General features: G+C 40.4%; 1 protein-coding gene across 1 annotated transcript in view; it reads left to right on the forward strand.

The window, feature by feature from the left end:
* Window positions 1–1561: 1561 nt before the first annotated feature.
* The window catches only part of itga3b (integrin, alpha 3b), a 29050-nt gene continuing 11523 nt past the window's right edge, over window positions 1562–19088 (forward strand). Inside the window, exons 1-2 of the mRNA XM_080873667.1 lie at window positions 1562–1898; window positions 17903–18030. Coding sequence (XP_080729793.1) covers window positions 1723–1898; window positions 17903–18030 — 304 coding nt within the window. The 5' untranslated portion in view covers window positions 1562–1722. The remainder of the gene's footprint in view (window positions 1899–17902; window positions 18031–19088) is intronic.

A 19088-nucleotide genomic window follows, 5' to 3' on the forward strand; every position in this document is an offset into this window, starting at 1 on the left:
GTCAGCCAATAAAGTAGACATGATGAAAGATAGCACATTGCTGTGGAGTACAGGAAAATAGGGAGGAGATGGAGCTGCAGTTTCTTGATAAAGAAAGGAAGCAAGTACAAAAAAAACCTGAGAGGAACTGGGGTGGAGGGAGATTTGAGAGAAGGAAAGGCTGCTTTAAAAACTCTGGCCTGTTCCATGAACTCACTAAGGAGATTAAGGGTTTAATAAACTTCCCATTGGACACCAGAAGTTTGAGCAATAGGCAGTGGAGTGAGGCAAACGGTGGCTGTCACAAGAGTGCTCATGTGAGGGGCGGGCCATGTATATCATGCAACTCTTAGATTAAAAATACTCAAAATATAAACTGAAAATACTAAAACAGAGATCATTTAGCTGGAAGAAACTCCTCTGATGGTTTCATGATGTTGATAAGCATATGGAAAAGTTAAATATCTTTTTTTTTAAGCGTCAGAGCATTCAAGAGTAATCCTGATGTGTGAAATGCCTGATTCAAATTAGCTGTCTGCTACGAGCGGAAATCCTTTCATATTGAGTTTTGTTTCCTTTTCTTTTAAAGCAAACCATTCGCCACTGCAGCAGTGTGTGTGTGTGTGTGTGTGTGTGTGTGTGTGTGTGTGTGTGTGTGTGTGTGTGTGTGTGGTAACAAAAATAGCAGACATTTCGGTACGGTGCCATTTAAGATGCAGTCCTTAAATCAAAAGCTACTTACGTTCGTAGCTTTTGTTTAGTGTTCACAAGTCTTCCTCTGTAGAGTGACTTGCTGATTCTGTCAGCCAGCAGAGCGATAGAGAGCAGGAACAGGAGGTTTATAAGAGTGACAAGTAGTTATAGTGACAGACGAGGTTTTCACACCATTAACCACAGTTACAGAATGTCTGCTAGAGGTCCAAATATATATTGATACCAAAGCTGGTACTGGTATCGGATCAATACTAGTGTGATAGGATAGGATACTTTATTTCTCTTCCCCAAGTTCAGTATTCACCCCACTGCACTGATTTATTTAAATAATTTTCTTGGCAATGAAAAAATATACCTCAAACGTGCACAATGAAAAAATCCTATACAGCCTATAGCACATTTAAACAACAGAAGTTGACATAAAGTGCTTTAGAGATAGGCACGTCTACATTTCAGGTCTCCTAAAAAAATTAGCTTCAAATTACATTAAAAGAGACGAAAAGCTGAAAGGTGTGTTTTGTTGTATCAACTAATTATTGTGGAAAATGAAAATCGCACCGATCACGCGGTCATTAAAATGTGTAGAGGATTTCCAAATTGATGATACATTTCATAAATCATAGCACACTGCTTCTCCCTGTATAAGCTGCCTTTACAAGTATCGGTATTGGTATCAACAAAACGGTCCATGTATTTACTTGGTTTCGGATTGATATTAAAATTCGCTGTATCGCACACCACTAGAGTCTGCAGCTCCCTGTAGTTAATGCACTTGCTTCTGAAGGATGTCGAGATCTGACAGGAAGGGAGGGACACCGCTAGGGGCAGGGCAGCGGAGCGAGCATGAGGCGCCGACACCTAGGCAGTGACTTTGCACAGAGGGGCTGTTAATGGGCAGGTCTCTGCGAAGCAGCAGCCTACCTGTTGGAGCTCATTGCGGCAGAGTTGCCACTCGGACCCCATGCTCGTTCGCTGATCGTGGACCTGCGAGAGCTGAGTGCACCTAACAAGGGAGAAAACAACGGAAACATGTCTGAAAGACTTTTACTCTGCGCTGTTTTGGCCGTGTGCCACTGGACGCAAACTTGCACTGGATTTAATATAGATGAACGGTTTCCTGTGATCAAAGAGGGGAAAACCAGGGGGAGCTTGTTTGGGTTCTCTGTAGCTTTGCATGAGCAGACGGTGGGCTCCAGACAGTATCTGTAAGTATAGTTGGATAATGCATTTTTCAGAAATTGCTTTATATTTTCTTTTTTTTAATTTAGAGGTAATATGTCGGCAGGCAAACAGTCGTGGTAAAGCAGCACTTTCTGTTCACCTCGTACTGTGCACGGTTAACTGCGCAAAAGTAGGATACGACGCTTTATTGTCACCTGTCGAGCGTTTCTTTGCTCCACTTACATACTACCTGTGAGAGAAACAACTTGCTGGAGACCACGTCTGCAGATTTAGTTAGACCAAACCAGACATTTGTTCTAGTACAGTGAGAATATAGGACAGGTGCTCTACGCTCTTTGGAAGTAATTCGACGAAGTTCGTACCCGGCGGCGTTGTAAATCTTTGCCGTGCACTGTCAACGTGTAGAAAACGTGTCTCATAACACGTTCGGCCTGATGTGACCTGTTTTGAAAGCAAAACTGTTTTTTTTTTTTTTTTTACACGATCACCATATTACATGACTTTTACACAAATTTGTTTTATCTCACTGTCAGTTTTTTTTCTTACTTGCTCGGTTTGTCTTTTTTTATTCATTATTGCAACAATAATGAACGAAACTGAAAATCGCATTGTTTAAAGTGAATAGATGAGATTTATTTTTAATAGTTTCTGCTGCTGGTCCAGCTGTTGGTGGAAACACTCACAAACACACTTGTTTTTAACCAGCATTCACAGTTCTCTGAACACAGATAAATCCTGGTTTGTAAACCACGTGTATGCTTCTAGTTTGGAAGCCAGTCCTGGTACAATAAGAGCATTTTTATCCTGATGTGCATTTCAGTGCATTGTGATTGAACTTTCAGTCATGATGTGGGTGGCTGTATTATATTCAGTTATTAAATATTTGTAAAGTAAACATTTGCACATCTACTCACTCTGTATTTGGAATTTGGGTGGAACTATTGTTGCCGCTATCGGCTAGAGAGAACTTGGGGTTGTTTCCTGTTAAAGCTTTTACTGGCCTGTAACACTTCACAGCTTAACACCAGTGTGGAGCACTTGCAAGGATTTACATAGGAAGTGACTGCTTTTGTATCTGTTGATGTTCAGGGATGTCGCGTCTTTGCTGTCTTCGTGGCATTTCTAATGAGAGCTCCTCAAACTGTGTTACTGTGCAGTATAGGATTTCACTCGGTCAATTAGAGCAGCCCCTTCATCCATCCGCTTCCATGATCACACAGCATGTTTGTAATGTGCTGTTATCAGTGTCGTTCTGCTTTGAAGAGTAAAGCATGAAGAAACGTTTCAGATCAGAGCCCACTTCCTCTGTGCTCTCATCAGTGAAGTTAGATATAAGGTTTAATTCTCATTGCAAGTCATGCAATGACAGATTAGATTAGAAGACCAAACTCACTCTCATGTCTGAGCTGTAAGTATAAACCTAGATGGTTCTGCATAAAACTGGAAAGGGGAAGAAATATATGTCTGCATGAATTACCTGAATAACATACTCCTGTACTGCCAAGCTTAAGTCCATATGTGCTGGTTATTGGCCAGTGTTAGCTATGCTGCTAGCTCTGTTTAACCCATAAAAACTAACGTTACTGCAATATTAATATAATTGTAGCCTAAATCTCCCACTGAAAATACGTCTTCTGCTTAAAGATTCACATCACACAGCAGGGCATGTCATGTTGTGGGCATGCAGTGTAGCACACATCTGCAGGGAAAAACACAATGCTGTTGATGTCACCTATTTCATCTTACGAGACATAAGTGAAACCCGCTTTGATATGTGGTTTGGAGATAGTGGCGCTCACAAAACAATAGTTGGCCGAGTCAATAGGCGATAAGAGTGCATGACTCTGTAAAGACATAACAGTGTGCTGGTGTCTGCAATGTCTTAGAGGAAGGGATTTTAAAATAAGTTTCTTTTGTGGTTGCATATCTGTCTCAATGAACCCCACAGCTTTTAGCGACATATTTTCTCTGGCTGGAACTGCAGTGTGAATATCTGAAAAACGCCAAGACGTATGCACCAGTCATGACATGTACAGAGAAGAACACTGTTCTTTGTTGTCCTTGTGAGTCAGAGTTCAGGATACCAGTCGAGTCAAATGGCTTCCACTCCCATTTCTGGAATAAAGAGTTTGTTTGTTGTTGTTGTTTTTAATTGAAACCTTCTAAGATGCAGGTTATTATCCAGTTACACTAAATGGTTGCTGAGCTGAATTTCAACAATATATTTTGAATATGGGTTGCACATCCAATTAGTAGATCAGCATTGCTTCTTGTTGGGGATGGGCTTTACCCAAATAATCCAAGAACTACCTGAGGCCAATTTGTACCAACTATTCACCTCCCCACTCCCCCTATCTGTTTGGATCACCCATTTAAGGTCTCAGAGAGATTTTTTTCCCCGAGAAGGTCTTTTTTTTTTTCTCTGTTGTTTCAGGGAAGGGGGGGAAACAGGGCAGTCAGCTGGCCACCTATTGGCTCTTCCAGTCCCCTGACCTTATGGTATTTTAGGAATGTATTACTCTTCTCTGCACAGTTACAACCTGCCAGGTTTCAGGTTGAGACAAGACAGGAGGGCGAATGATTATCCAAGAGAGAATACACATAAAAACTCCAAATATTTGACTCAAACTGATCCAAAAACTGCTTCATTTTACAGATGAAAGCTGAAAAAATAACACATTCTTTTGACTGATGAATACGCCAGAGTTGACGTGGCTGGGATCGAGGATCATCCCTGTCTGACTGCAGCAGCCAGAGGCTATGAAAGTCAACGATTTAATTTGACGGGGCCTTCCCCTTTCTGCTGCGAGGTGAAAATTAAACTGGTCCACCCACTGTACACACATCTGATGTTCAGTTAGAACATGCACAGGAACATACGTCACCTTTCGTCATATGTTTCGATAGAAGTAAACTTTTCTGGCAAACCCTGTTTCTCAAAGCACCCCGGTGATTTTACTTTTTCAATCTTTTATCACAGCTTTTTGTGTCGTTTACGTGCTCCAGTACAGTATTGTGCAATGGGTTGTAAGCTCTGTAAGGGCCTTATACAGTCAATAGAACTGTTCACTGGACTGATCAGTGATAGAAGTCTGTGGGCCGTAAACGTGACTGTAATCCAACATTCCTGCTAATACATATGTGATAGTGGTCTTTGTCATTGAACGAGGTCTATCAAAGGGCTAGTGTCATGCCTCGATGCAACACTTTCATGTCTATCCCATGCAAGCCAGTAGGTTTTACACTGACACAGAATCTTTTTCAAATAGAAGATCAAATAGAAATTTGGAGTAAAAAGTAGGTTAAAATGCGGTTAAAGTGATTTTATGCTGAGCGACGGCTGTTGGTATAAAATCCCTTTACCATGGTTACGGGCCCTGATCTTAACGCAGTTATTCGCTGTATCCAATCAGCTGGTAATGACATGAGTTGCATTCTGTGTAGCAGCACAAAAACGGCTTCTAAAAACATGTTGAAATGGATCCCAGCACGGCTCGGGGTTCCTGCTAATCTCCACAGAGCAGATTGGTTATGGTGGCGCTTTCATTAGAAATACCTGCAGTGAGGACTGTTTTTATCTTAACAAAAGTGTAAGAGATCCCCTCCCTCTTTCCTCCCCCGGTTGCATAAATGCCCTCAGCTGCACAGAAAAGAAGCTAGCCTCCAGGCTACTGGGAGCTACCTGTAGCTTGAAAAACCCATATGCTCCAGTACCTCTCTGTCTTCATGCCATTTTTCACCTTTGAAGAGAGAAATGATCCACAAGTATTGGATTACACTTGGTATTTTTTTTAGGAAGTGTGCGTGTGCTGCAACTTGTTGTGCGTCCGTAAAATACAAATAAGTGCTGGTATAAATATAGGATGTTCCAACGCTTATTACTGATAAAAGGCTAAATAAATATTTATAAATAAATAGATGTATGAAATGAATATGTAAACAAAGAGAGATAAAAAAAATCTGGCGTTGGAAAATTTCCAGGCATTAGCAGGTAAAGGCAGATGTTTCATGCACACCTGCACTTCTTTTATATAAGCTGAGTAATATCTGAGAGAAACTTGGCACTGAACATGCACGCCAACATGGGTTGCTGTCAGCTCTGTTACAGCTGTGTGGCTGACTGTCCATCTGTGTCTCCCACAGCTACTTCTCTTCTTTTACATACAGCAATGGACAACATTTTAATAGTAATACTGTTACTAATACTGTGAGCCTCTTGTGATTTCTGGCTTCATGGTTCACTACTGAGGTATGGCGTCACTGAGAAGCATGTGGTCAGGTTTAGTCCAGCGGTATGTGTATTCCTGTTTACATGTATACATTTGTATGTACACCGTTCAGGCATAACGTTATGACCCCTGCTTCATATTGTGTTGGTGCCAAAACAGCCCTGACCTATCAAGTTGTGGACTCCACTTGACCCTTCAAGGTGTAGTGTGGTATCTGGCACCAAGATGTTAGCAGCAGTTTTGCAAGGTGTCCAGCACATCCCACAGATGGGTGATTGGATTGATATCTGGGGAATTTGGAGGCCAAGTCAACACTTTAAACTCATTGTTGTGCTACTCAAACCATTTCTGAACCATTTTTGCTTTGAGGCCTGCTGAAGAGGCCACAGCCTTCACAGCATTCAGTTTCCATGAAAGGTTGTACATGGTCTACAACAATGCTTAGGTATTATTGTAGACCATGGGGTGGCTTTTGGACATTGGAGTGTGAATGTGTGTGAATGTTAAATAGAAAGCACTTAGAGCATAGAAAAAAGGGCTGGGTGAATGAGGTAAGTTGTGTGAAGCACTTTGAGTGCTCTGATAGGATGGAACAGCACTATATAAGAACCAGTCCATTTAGATGGTACATGCCAAGGATGTTACATTGCCCAAAGCATCAAACTGCTTTGGGCAAGCCTGCTCTGTTAGCTTGTTTCTTCCCATAGTGCAACCTGGTGCCAGGTGTTATACAGTTAAGCGATGCGCACAAACCCGGTCATCCAATTGATGTAAAAGAAAATGTGATGCATAAGACCAGGTCACTGGACCATTACTGTGTGTTGCAGTTCTCTTGCTTGCGTGCCCATTGTTGGTGCTTTAGGTGGTGGACAGGAGTCAGCATAGGCACCCTGACTGGTCTGTGACTATGCAGCCCTATACACAACAAACCGTGATGCACTTTTTGAATCAATCTGAGCTACTGTAGCTCATCTGTTGGATCAGACAACACAGGCCAGGCTCTTCAAAATTTGGCACTTGTCAAACTCACTCAAATCCCCACGTTTGTCCATTTTTCCTGCTTTTAACACATTTCTATTTAAGGACAAAATGTTCAGTTAATCCCTAATATATCTTACCTACTGACGGATACTATGATGAAGAGAAGATCAGTTATTTACCTTTAACTGTCGGTGGTCACAATGTTTTGCCTGATCGGTATATTTCTCTGTCAGTTATGTGTGTGTGTGTGGACGGGTATTAACATCTTCATGGGGACCAAAAATTGGTAGTTTACTATACTTGTGGGGACAAACACAAGTATAGGACAAACAGTTTGAAAGCATTTTTGAGACTCAAAATGTGGTTTTAGTGTCAGGGTTACAATTAGGTTATGGTTAGGTTTAGGGTAAGGGTCACGGTTGGGCATTCATTTTTGATGGTTAGGGTTAGGGTAAGTGGCTAGGGAAAGCATTATGTCAACGAGATGTCCCCACAAGGATATAAATACACGTGTGTGTGTGTGTGTGTGTGTGTGTGTGTGTGTGTGTGTGTGTGTGTGTGTGTGTGTGTGTGTATGTGTGTGTGTGTGTGTGTGTGGAAGGGGGGGCTACACCCTGCAGCAGTACTTGACGATATTATTCATCCAGTGACAGGAGACAAACCTGCAACCACAAGCTGAACTTTCTTTGCCCGCTTCAGACTAGGTTTCACTTGTTGCCAATAAAAAGTGAGTTTCTTTATCATCAAGGGGATGTCCTGCCATGTTTAATTTGTTGAGCTGCCTCTAAATTAGTTTGGTCTCCTGTTACTGTTTCACCAAAGACAGATGGTGGTTTTCAAACAGGATGTTTGTCCAGCTGAGATACCCTGTTAGTGTGGGTGCCTGTCTACAGGTGCGGAGTCCTTTCTTTTTTCTTTATTCAACTGTATGACATTGTTGTCATCTCCTCTTTCGTCTGCACTTAATTTCCACTAAAAAAGTATCCTGGTGAAAAAAAGAGAACAAAGTTTATCAGCAGTCTGCTATGTGTGAAAGTGGTTTGCAGTGTATTCCTACATTTCTCCCTTTTGTATAAACATTTAAATGCACTAACAGTGATGCTTGTCATTATAGAGAGACATTTAATCTTAGTCTAGTCCATATTGCAAGAATGTAAATCTTTAAAGTAGATAATTTGACATTATGATAGTTGTAAGGCTTAGGCTTTTGTAGTTTGCTGTTATTGTTCATGCTGGCATTAACATATATATATATATATCCAAATTGCCCTGACATAAATATATGAAAATCCTGAGATGCAAAGTGAAGGTGAGTCTGTGTGAGCCATGTTTTCTACTTCATGCACACTCTTTCATCACTGTTTGACCAGAGATGAGTCATCGACTTTGTTCTGTAAATGCAGGCAAATGTTCTTTAAGTGTGTTAAGAACTAGGCGTGCTTACTGTGAATGATATGAAAGCGAAGTGTGTGCTCACCGCCTCATGTAGTTTCTTTGTTTCCTGAAAGTACAGTGACCTGGATTCATCACAGCTACTCATTGTTTGAGTAATTACTCAAAGAAGTAATTTATTACACATTTATTCGTTTCCTAAGGCATTAAATTACTCGATGAAGAAAGTCTTTCAGCATGAATGTTGAAAAGACTGAAATGCTTTGTTTTATAATTAGCACTGACTATAAAGTATAGGCTAAATTATGTGCATATACTGGCACAGCTCAGTAGACACAGGTACAGGTAGGAATAAAGGCTGCACGCTGATTGGCTGTGGCAGGAGCCGCTCACATTCCACTTCCCTCTGACTCTGGGTTTCTTCTCTACCTTTGTGTTAGAATGCTGAATTTGCAAGTGCTGTGTGTTTTTGGCAGTGGATAATTATTTCAGGCCTTTGTGAAGTCTGCACTTTAAAGTAACGTTCCCAATGGGCTGATGGGCTTCCTATGTTGCACTGTGTGTTTTCTACTTCACTCTCCATGTGTTTGATTGTTGGGTTTTGTTTTTTCATGTGAAGGGCCATTTAAATTTTTATATAGTTGTCTGAGGGCCACACTATTATGAACACATACCGAGGGATGCAAAAACGAAAGACCAACAAAAAGGTCTATAGCTACTGTGTTACTTAGCCCCATTAGATTTCAACTTCTTGGCTATAAATTGCACTCACCACAAAACCTGCACACGTAATATTCTCGCTGTCAGTCTGTTGTTGTGTGAAAGATGCTTTTTGAGCACTCAAACTCAAAAAGATGAAGATTCATTTTGAGTTACGAGTGCATTTCTCCTCTCTACTCATCAAGTTTAGCATGTTTCAAAACTGTAGCAGCGCTCAACCTTTGCCCTTTTCATTATTGCCAGCACCTCACCACAAAGGAAGCACACTGGCTTGCCTTTCACAAAAAAGAAAAAAGAATTTGTTCATTTTTCCTGGAATATGCGGCATTCAGCATTCACCTTCATTTTCTTGAAAGCTGCCATGATTCATCCCTTGTCATCTTTGTCAGTCACAAACAGGTTATGACGTGCTGTATGTATCACAGATGATGTGCTTCTACAAGTCAAGTGTGCAGTAGCTGGGATAAGAATTAGCACCTCCAAGTCATCAGCCAGAAAAGGGTGGAGTGCCCACTCTCTGTTGGGGAGGAAGTTTTCAGGGTTTTTGTTCATGACTGGTGGGAGAGGTGGATCAGAGATTCTCATCGTCTACTGAAGTCATTATGTCATTAGAAAATCATAAAAAGATCTCACGTCTAGTCTCTTCTCATTGTTAGGCTTAATTCAGTCTGCAAACTGAGTCACTATTTAGCATGATCTGTATTTATTTTCTTCTTTAGTAGAAGTGGCAGTGTTTCCTTGAAAAACAATGAGGATGCAGTAGATGAGACCATGCAGGTTTTTTTGTATATATGTGTGTCTGATGTTGTGTTTTTAAGATAAAGGGTGAGGATTAATAATATTTTATTGCATTTTTCTTTGCTTGTGCATTTTGGGTAATTTAGTGACCCACCTTGTGTTGCAGTTAGAGTGAGACAGTGTGGTGTCACCATACTGTACCCCGATCCACAGACAGCACTGGTGTGAAAAATGGCTGTGCTGGTCCAGGTCAACAGTAACATATTTCATAAAACTACTGTTTTGCTGTGGCTACTGTATAATTTTACGTACAATAATATTATGAAATAGTATAATCTTTACCTGGTGTCATGACAATTGAAATGGACTGGTTCTTATATAGTGCTTTTCTACTCTGAGCACTCACTCACACCCATTCACAAAAGCAGTTCTTTCTTTTCTTTGGAAGTGCTTCTACTCTTACATTTACACACATTCAACTTGGGGTTAGTATCTTGCCCGAGGATTTTTGGCAAGCAGACTGGTGACTGAGCTACAATCACCCCATAGCTTCTCTTTTTTTTAGCTAATTTCAGTTTGCTGTGCAAAATCAGTATCACTTATGCAAACTTGACATGTCATCGGTGGCACATGGTTTACTTTTAATATTATTAAAAGGGCTGCATTCAAATCCTGTGACAGACAGGTTGCCTTAAGCTATATCCGGAGGGCAATCAATCACGCATGTTACAGGCAGCTGTAACACCACAGCATACACTCTGCAGGCACAATTTATTAAACAGCAGGCTTGAGGCAGAAAGTTTCCCACTTTGCTTCGTGTCGCTCACCTTTCCTTCCGCCATCTGAATCTCTTTGTGACAGTTTCTCTCCCTCACCCACTTTTAAATGTTTCCTGTTCTTCACATATAAGATAAAGGCCTTTAAGGGGAAACAAATACAAATTTGCCCGTTAAACACCTGTATCCCATGTCTCATAACGGCTCCGACTTGATCGACGTGAAGATGTGTGTATTCTTAATGAGACGCCTGTTTGACTGTAAACGTGACTAACTCGCGCTTTGTCTCGTCTTGATAATCTCTCAAAATCCTGTGAGTTGGAAAGGAAATGTCATCCCAAAAAGGGTTTAATTAAGTTGGATTTCCTGGTTTCACTGTTGTTGGTGTTATCTTAGCAGCAAATAGACATGTGGGGGGTAAAGATTATAGGTGAGCGTGGCTTAATTTTAATTAACTGCAAGAGAAGTTGTTTGTGTTGACTCTGACATTTGCTTACAATCAGCCCTTTCCCTTGCAGCTCCCCTCATTTGTTGAGAGACTTTTCCCACTATCTGTTCTTGCTCAAGTCAGAGGCTTTTCTGAGGCAGTGCCAGCTAACATGACTAGATAAATGAACCACTGTTTGTTTAACTTAATGGCTGACACAAATATACAGTAGTCCATCAAACTGTCTTCTTCTTCTAAGATTTTTAGTCCTGTTGTCAAGAATGCAGCCTAACTAAGTCTCACCTTAGCTGGGTGTAGGGCTGGGTGATATGGCCTAAAATTCATATCGCGATATAATTTGAAGCATGTGCGGTAACGATATATATCACGATATATTCTTTTCTTCTGTATAACGTATTTTCCAAACTATAAGGCACACTTAAAATCCTTTAATTTTCTCAAAAATCGAGTGTGTGCCTTATATATGAATTCTGGTTGTGCTTACTGACCTCGAACCGATTTTGGCGTGCAGAAATCTGTTAAAAAATGTTTTAGTACAACTTTGGTAAGCCGCACTGCTTGATGGATTGTCAGAGCATTACGGCTGCCATAGTGAGGAGCTTCGCAGAGTAATCTGGGTCCAAAACTCCGTCCGCTTCAGGTCCCAAAGTCAAACGAACACTAAGAGTTAAAAATGATCTAAATTCTTTCATCTTTAATTAAATCATCAGCGTTGCTGCTTTATCGGGTGTAACAATTAAGTTTAACATCCAGGCATCCATGAAAACAGAATTTATTAAATTTAACGGAGTTAGAAGTTAACAGGAAGTTAGCTCGGTAGTTTACACCTAAACATTTCATACCATTTTCTGACTGAGAGATTTTTGAAACTAATTAAAACGTACAGCTCTGCTACCACTTCCAACATAAATGAAGACAGAAAACTAAACAGCAGTGGTGTTTGCAGGGTTACTGAAGTTGGACTACCTGGTATATAATGTTGTGCTACGTGATTGCTAGCGACACAGCTATGTTAGCATAACATTAGCACAGTGAAGCTGGAGGATGAACGCCAACTTTTTTTCCACTCATTAAAAGTTAACGTGACGGATTCTGGTGGTTAGAGACAAATGCAATCGCATAGCGGGATGCTATACACGGGCCAAACTTCAGTCAGGAGAACAACTGAGATTATTCATCCACAATACGAGGTTAGTTATTAATATACTGCAACAACATGGGAATAGAGCAGCTGCGAGAGAATTCAACATTAATGAATCAATGTTACGGAAGTGGAGGAAGCGCAGTTTTTGTCTTTCCCCATATTTCAAAAGTGCTTCATCTCTTTGCTATGACTGTCACCCGCCATAATTTGCAGATGATAATGGTTTTAGCCGCTGCGATGCTTTCGACCAAAACAGGCGCAGCTTAATGACATCATCAACATGCGCTATCGCGATAGAGCGATATAGTCAAAATCTCTATCGTTGGCCAAATTTATATAGTTTCTATCGTATATCGTTTATATCGCCCACTAGTGATGGGAATTCCGGCTCTTTTTAGAGAACCGGCTCTTTTGGCTCTGCTCACTAAAAAGACCCGGCTCTTTCGGCTCCAAACCGGCTCTTCAGGTTGTTTTGTTGCTTTAATTAATTTATTATTAACAACAATATAAAATTATGCACAAAAGGAATTACTAATGTAAAAAAAATTGGTCCTATTTATATATGTATATATATAAATATATACATATATAAATATATAGGGTGGCCCCTAGAGACAAAGCACGTACAAACTCCAAAACACATTTCTAGCGTTAACTGAACTTCCAAAACAGAGCTACCTATATCAGTTAAATTACACAATTGAAAGCATATGTGTATTGTTTGTGTATTTATACAGAAGCACTCATATATATTCAAATAATAATAATAAAAAAAAAGTTCACTTACCTGTTACTACCACACACCAAATCCGGTCGTTGGTACTTCCCGGCTTGTGTAGCCACTAGGTAACAAAAGCTCAACACTGTGGGGGGGGGGGGGGGGGGGGGGGGGGGCACATCCTGGAGCACTTCTGTTGTGTTTTGTACGTGTTTTGTAGTTTTTACGTGTTTTGAAGTTTGTATGTGCCTTGTCTCTAGGAGCCACCATAAATATACTTTTGTTTATTCACTCCACATAAAATGTAATAAAGAAATCATATAATACAAAAACCAACCATTTACATTTCAACTTTTAACTATTTACATTTTTGTGTTGTTTCACTTTAAATTTAAACAAATTTAAAGTGAAACAACACAAAACACTGCAAACCGCAACACAATTAAATATAAATTAAAATATGAAAACAAAAAGAAGATGCATATTCTCTGTCATATGGGCCTGCATGAATAAACTTTCTGAATCCTTTATCATCCGCAACTGAAAATAGTTGTGGACCATTACTATACCTTTCTAATGTGGCGTTGTTGTCCTTGGCTCTCTTTCGCCGTCTCTCCCTCCCGCTCTGTTCCTGTGCTACTGCGAGTGTAACTACTGCCCCTCCCCCCTCTGCCCAGCGCAAAGCACATGGCTCGCATGCGGAGTGAAGCGGAATAAAAGTGCGAGAAAGGGTGAGAGACACAGAAGAAAAAAAAAAAACACGGCTCGCGATAAGGAGCCGGCTCGCGTCGTTCACGTCAAAGACCCGGCTCTAAGAGCCATTTCGTTCGCGACCGACACATCACTATCGCCCACCCCTAGCTGGGTGCAAACAGTAAATGTTTGGTTTAGCCAGCCTTTTGGATGACTTCTTAGACAGAAGGGGCAAATTGCAACATGTCCTGGAGTTGGAATGCAGCTGCCTGCTTCTCCCTTTCCATTTAGCCGAGCCTTTGACAGCCTGTTTATGAGGAGGTGATGAGCATGAAAGGCGATAAGAAGGAGAGCACACAGCTAGGACAGGACGGGATATGACGTGCGAGTCACCTCGTTGTTAATCAGTTGTACGCCAAGTTTATGAGGGTTACGTATGCAACAGAGAAATGTGGGTTCATCAAAAAAAAAAAAAAAGATCTGCTTTTAATGAAAAAGTTGACATTTTCTTGCAAGTTGTTCACTCAAGATCAGGAATGTGAAGGACGGGCTAGTAATGATGTTTAGTCTATGGTTCTGTGCTGCATTACTTGAAAAAGTGAAAACCTTCAGTTATTATTGTCCTCCATGCATCCATGATCATGAGGATATCAAGGTCATTTTTCAAGCGAAACTTTGGAATTTTGGAAATTAAGCTCGTTCTTTTTTTTCTTTTTCTTTTTTTTGCCAAAAGTAGCTACTCTTATGTGTTTACATTAAAAATTAACAGTGGCAGTCTGATTGTTGGGAGCACTGGGACATTTCTCAGTGGGATTAGGGTCATTATGGCCTGTCAGAAACAATCAAACATGCCCAGTGATACATTAACAAGCAGGAGTTGACATGTAGGGGCCAAATATGAACATAAATGCACGCGTCAAGCTTCTCTTGGAAGGACATTCATCTCCCTGATTCTCTACCGCAGGATTTAACTCGATCAAAAAATTATAAAAAAAGACTAAAAAGAAAAGTTGCTAAAAGATGCTAAAACTAGAGCCTGTCTAATTCATCTGTAGTATATAACTACGCATAAATGTTGCTAGGGAAATCCGTTTATGTGTCATGTCCCTGAAAGCAGGGACATGACACATGTACCTGCTTTCAGGGACATGAAAGCAGGGACATGATATATTAGTCAATATATCAAAATTATGAGCATGTATTGCTATCATCTCAAAAATCTTCTAGCAGTCAAACTAAAGCTAAAACATAGATATTATTTATTACAGTGACTTGTGCAGCGTTTTAGACTGGTTGACTATAAAGATAGCCCTTTGAACCTTTGAGCTAACCCTGCGTCTCATTTATTTTTAAAAACAGGGGTAGGTTCATTGTGTCGTGTGTCTGGTACAATTTTTTGTTTATGTAGTCCTATACACATCATAGCATACACTGGAAGCTATGGAGAAAGGCCTTTTGGTAAACCTTTTGTATTTTGCAATCTGCAACACTTTTCTCTAATGACAAATAGCCTAATATATGATATATATTATCCTCCAGTATTGACAATAAATGATATTTAAAAAAATATTTATTGATTGTTCATATTTGCCTGACACGTGGAATTCTCATCTAACACTTGTCAGTTAGCCGAATTGTCAACCTGTTCTTAAATGTTCATGTAGCACGTACATGGACCTAAGGTAGCTGATAACCCGTCTTGTGTTAGATGTGATGGTATCACACAGCTTTGTTAAATTTCAACAACAAACACTGATGACCCACATGGCACCACTGAGAGAAGATGATGACAGTAATTTTTTTTTCTAGTTTTCTGCAATCAGCACCCTGCTAGCCAAGATCTTCAAATGCCCTAAAGCATGCATGATTAACACTGGACTTTGTACCCTACCCCGCTTCCTCATGATTTCTATTTAGAGTGAGAAAAGTTCAAACTGCTATCTGTGTGTCAAGTTTGCCCAGTCTCCGGCTTGACGCCATTCCCTTTATGAGTGCTTTGGATAAAGCTCCCATGAGGCCTTGTGTGGCTTTACAATAATATCTGAGTTAGTGTTTTGGGACACTGTGTCCTGCGGCTCAAAAACACAACAGTTTTACACGCCCGCTTCTCATCGGCTTAGTTAATCTGTAGTGTAAGACCACACACACACACACACACACACACACACACACACACACACACACACACACACACACACACAGATATCTACACCGATAAACAAAAGAATGTCAACGCCACACTGAATAGGACTCCTTTCCATGTTTCTGTTAGGTCCATCCACCACTACAAACCTCTGTGGTATCTTGTATCTTATTTACTGTCCACATTACTGAATAATTACCACACCCAAGGTCTCCTCTGACAGTTTAACCTGGAAACTGTTGGCCCTCAGCAGCCGTCTTGTCTCTTTGTGGTTGTCGTCATACTGAGAAGTGGTTGTGCTGGTGCCGGTGCTGTTATACTGCATTCATAAAACGAAAGGGATGATGTCTCAACTTACCTATAAACATATATGATTAATGTCAAGGAATTAGCTATGTGTGCCACAGCGTCTGATCTGAGTTCAGTGTTTTGTCAGCTTATGTGCCACAATTCATATACTTTTTAGAGTAATTTGATCTAAAATCAGTGGAAGTCGGGCCATGTGACTAATTTACATGTCTGACTCTCTGCAGGCTCAGGTGAGACATCAAAGAGACAATAATTTTGTCTATGCTCTTAGGCCTGCAGTCAGATTAAGATTGTAAATGTTTATAGGGGCATGTTAATGTCGATATCACTGTGAATGTGTGTATATATGTAGACGACTGTGGTGGAGTGGTGGAGCCTGGTACATGGGCTCGCTGTGTTTAAACAGATTGAAAAACCACGAAACCTGTGAGCAGTGTTTAATCAGGTATGACTAACCAAGAGCAAGTGCTAACAGACCCTGTTCAGTGATTTCCCGCTTTGTCTTCAGACCTCCAGTTTTTAGCATAGCACAGCCTTTTGCTGTGATTCATCTTTCAGGAGAAATGATCTCTCCCCAAGTTGGAGTAATCCCAGGCTGACTCGTGGGAGAAAGTGGGATTTGAAAGTACAGTGATTTTACTGTGAAGACTTATTTTTAACTTTACATTTGGGACCTTTATTTATTCTAACTTGTCAGTGTGAATAAGAGAGAAAGCTGGATTCCCACTATACTCGCAGTTAGGTCAACAATCGTGAACATCTTGACTTACTTATTTTTCTATTTCTACTCTTTCCCACAATACTGATAACTCATTGTCAGCACTGACAGCACTGAAATCATTTTCAGGACGCTAAAATGAGAAGAATGACATGCTTGTGTTACCCACTTTGACCAAAGCACTGAGTGCTTTCATTTCATGCGTATGTCACTCGCTCACATATTGTAAACTAGCTTGTCCACACCTTTCGCCCACAAAGTGGAGCTAATAAATCTTCTGCTGTCGGTAAATGGTGTGTTCCTGCACAGAGCCTCAGAGAGCAGTAATCTCTTTACTTCAAAGCTCTGTGGTGTGGTAAGAGGTGCAGATGCAGGGAGTGTCTCGATGAGTGGACAAAAAGAGCCAAGAAGCAAATTTCTCTCTATATATGTGTGTGTGCATGCATGGGGGTGTGTGCGTGTGTGTGTGTACGCTGCCCAAGCTTGTCACAGGTCATGGTCCGACTGCTTCACTCTTTCTTTTCTTGTGAAATGAGTCTGCTTTTTTGTGTGTGTTTAGACCCTGAATCTTAACATCTCAGGTCACGTCACACACTCTAAGTGGGTAAATGCTGTGCATAAAAGTTGTGCCTTTAATCACAATCAGAATACTTTCATAATCCTTAAGGAAATAATGTGTGTTACAGTTCCTCCAAGACAACAACAGTAACAGACTGAACTAGTTAAATAATACAATATGTTAGAACATTTAGAAAAATAATAAATAGCTGTAATATATACAAATAGCTCAATTTCAAGAGGTGAAATATAAATGATTGACTTGTTAAGCTGCATGGTGTGCTTTTTTTGTGTCTCGAAGGTTATCTGATAAACCGTTGCTGATAGTGTCATAGCTTTGTCTAACACTGTGCCACACTTCCATTGTGATTTCATACATTGTTTGTCTCTTTCTTTCTGTTTTTCTCTCTTTGTTTTTTCTGTGTTTTTGTTCTTTCTGTGTTCCTCTGTGCCTTTGTAGGCTTCTTATAGGTGCGCCCAAAGAAAAAGCACAATCTCTACCGAAAGTCAATGAAACAGGCGCCGTCTACTTCTGTCCCATTACCACCGACACCACTGACTGCTCCAGAATGGACCTGGTTACCTCGAGTAAGATCACTGCGAAGCACTGATGTGATGAAGGGAATGCATGGTTGCAGTGTTGTAGCTGTTTCTGAACTGTTCCATTAAGAGATTTTAGCGAGCTCGAGGGGGGTTTCCTTTAAAATACTTCTATATATGTAAGGAAAATAATGATGAGATTGAACACCATTCTTCTTAAAGATGTTCACTTATTTGGTATTCTGATGATCGATGGTGAGTGAGAGCGCTTTTGAACATTTCTGAAGATTTTCATATTCAGTGCACCAGCGAGGAGCCGTCTTTCACAATACTTTAAAAGCACCTCAACTGAGTTTGTATAGCACTTCCATAGATTTGATGCAAACATAACAGATGGTGGTGCAAAATGAAACAGCAAACGCAGAGATCTCCAACAGAAGCAAATTTTAAAAAAACCCAGACTGCATGTTGTACGTACATTTTTTAAAACCCTCCTTCCTGACTTAGCACACTGTTCAGAACCAGTTTGGGTTTAAACTAAAATTTAGGAATCGCTCATATGATTGTTCAACAATGCTTACTTCACACAGCCATAGGAGACTCACAGCTCAGCTCTATTTAGGATTGTACTCCCTCAGTGAACTTCACGTGTTAAAACTGGTTTTCCCCTGCACAGGGCCTCAAAAGGATGTAACGAATGTGAGGAACAAAAAATAATAACCTTTAAATGAACACTAGCTAGCTTCCTCATTTTACAGTAAAGACTAAAGAACTGTGTCAGATCATTTCAGTAAAATCATCAAGCATCCTTTGGAGCATTTGGAATTATTTTGTCCACCTTTACATGAACAGACTGTTATTAAATGTTAGACCCCACCCCCCTCCCATCCAAACCTAGGGGCAAATGGTATAATAAGAGGATTCTGAATCACTTTTCATTTTGAGGTTAGAATGAGTGCTGCTGCAGTCTCAGCACATTTTTGTGGTTAATATTTGTCAGGGCATGATCCAGGCTGCATGAAGGTTTGCATTTACAGTTTGAGTAGGTGTTCTGATGACTGTGATCACCATAGCCATGCTGAATGTTTCTTTTAATGTAATAAATA

This window comes from Rhamphochromis sp. 'chilingali' (assembly GCF_963969265.1).
Source record: "Rhamphochromis sp. 'chilingali' genome assembly, chromosome: 22".
Taxonomy (NCBI): domain Eukaryota; kingdom Metazoa; phylum Chordata; class Actinopteri; order Cichliformes; family Cichlidae; genus Rhamphochromis; species Rhamphochromis sp. 'chilingali'.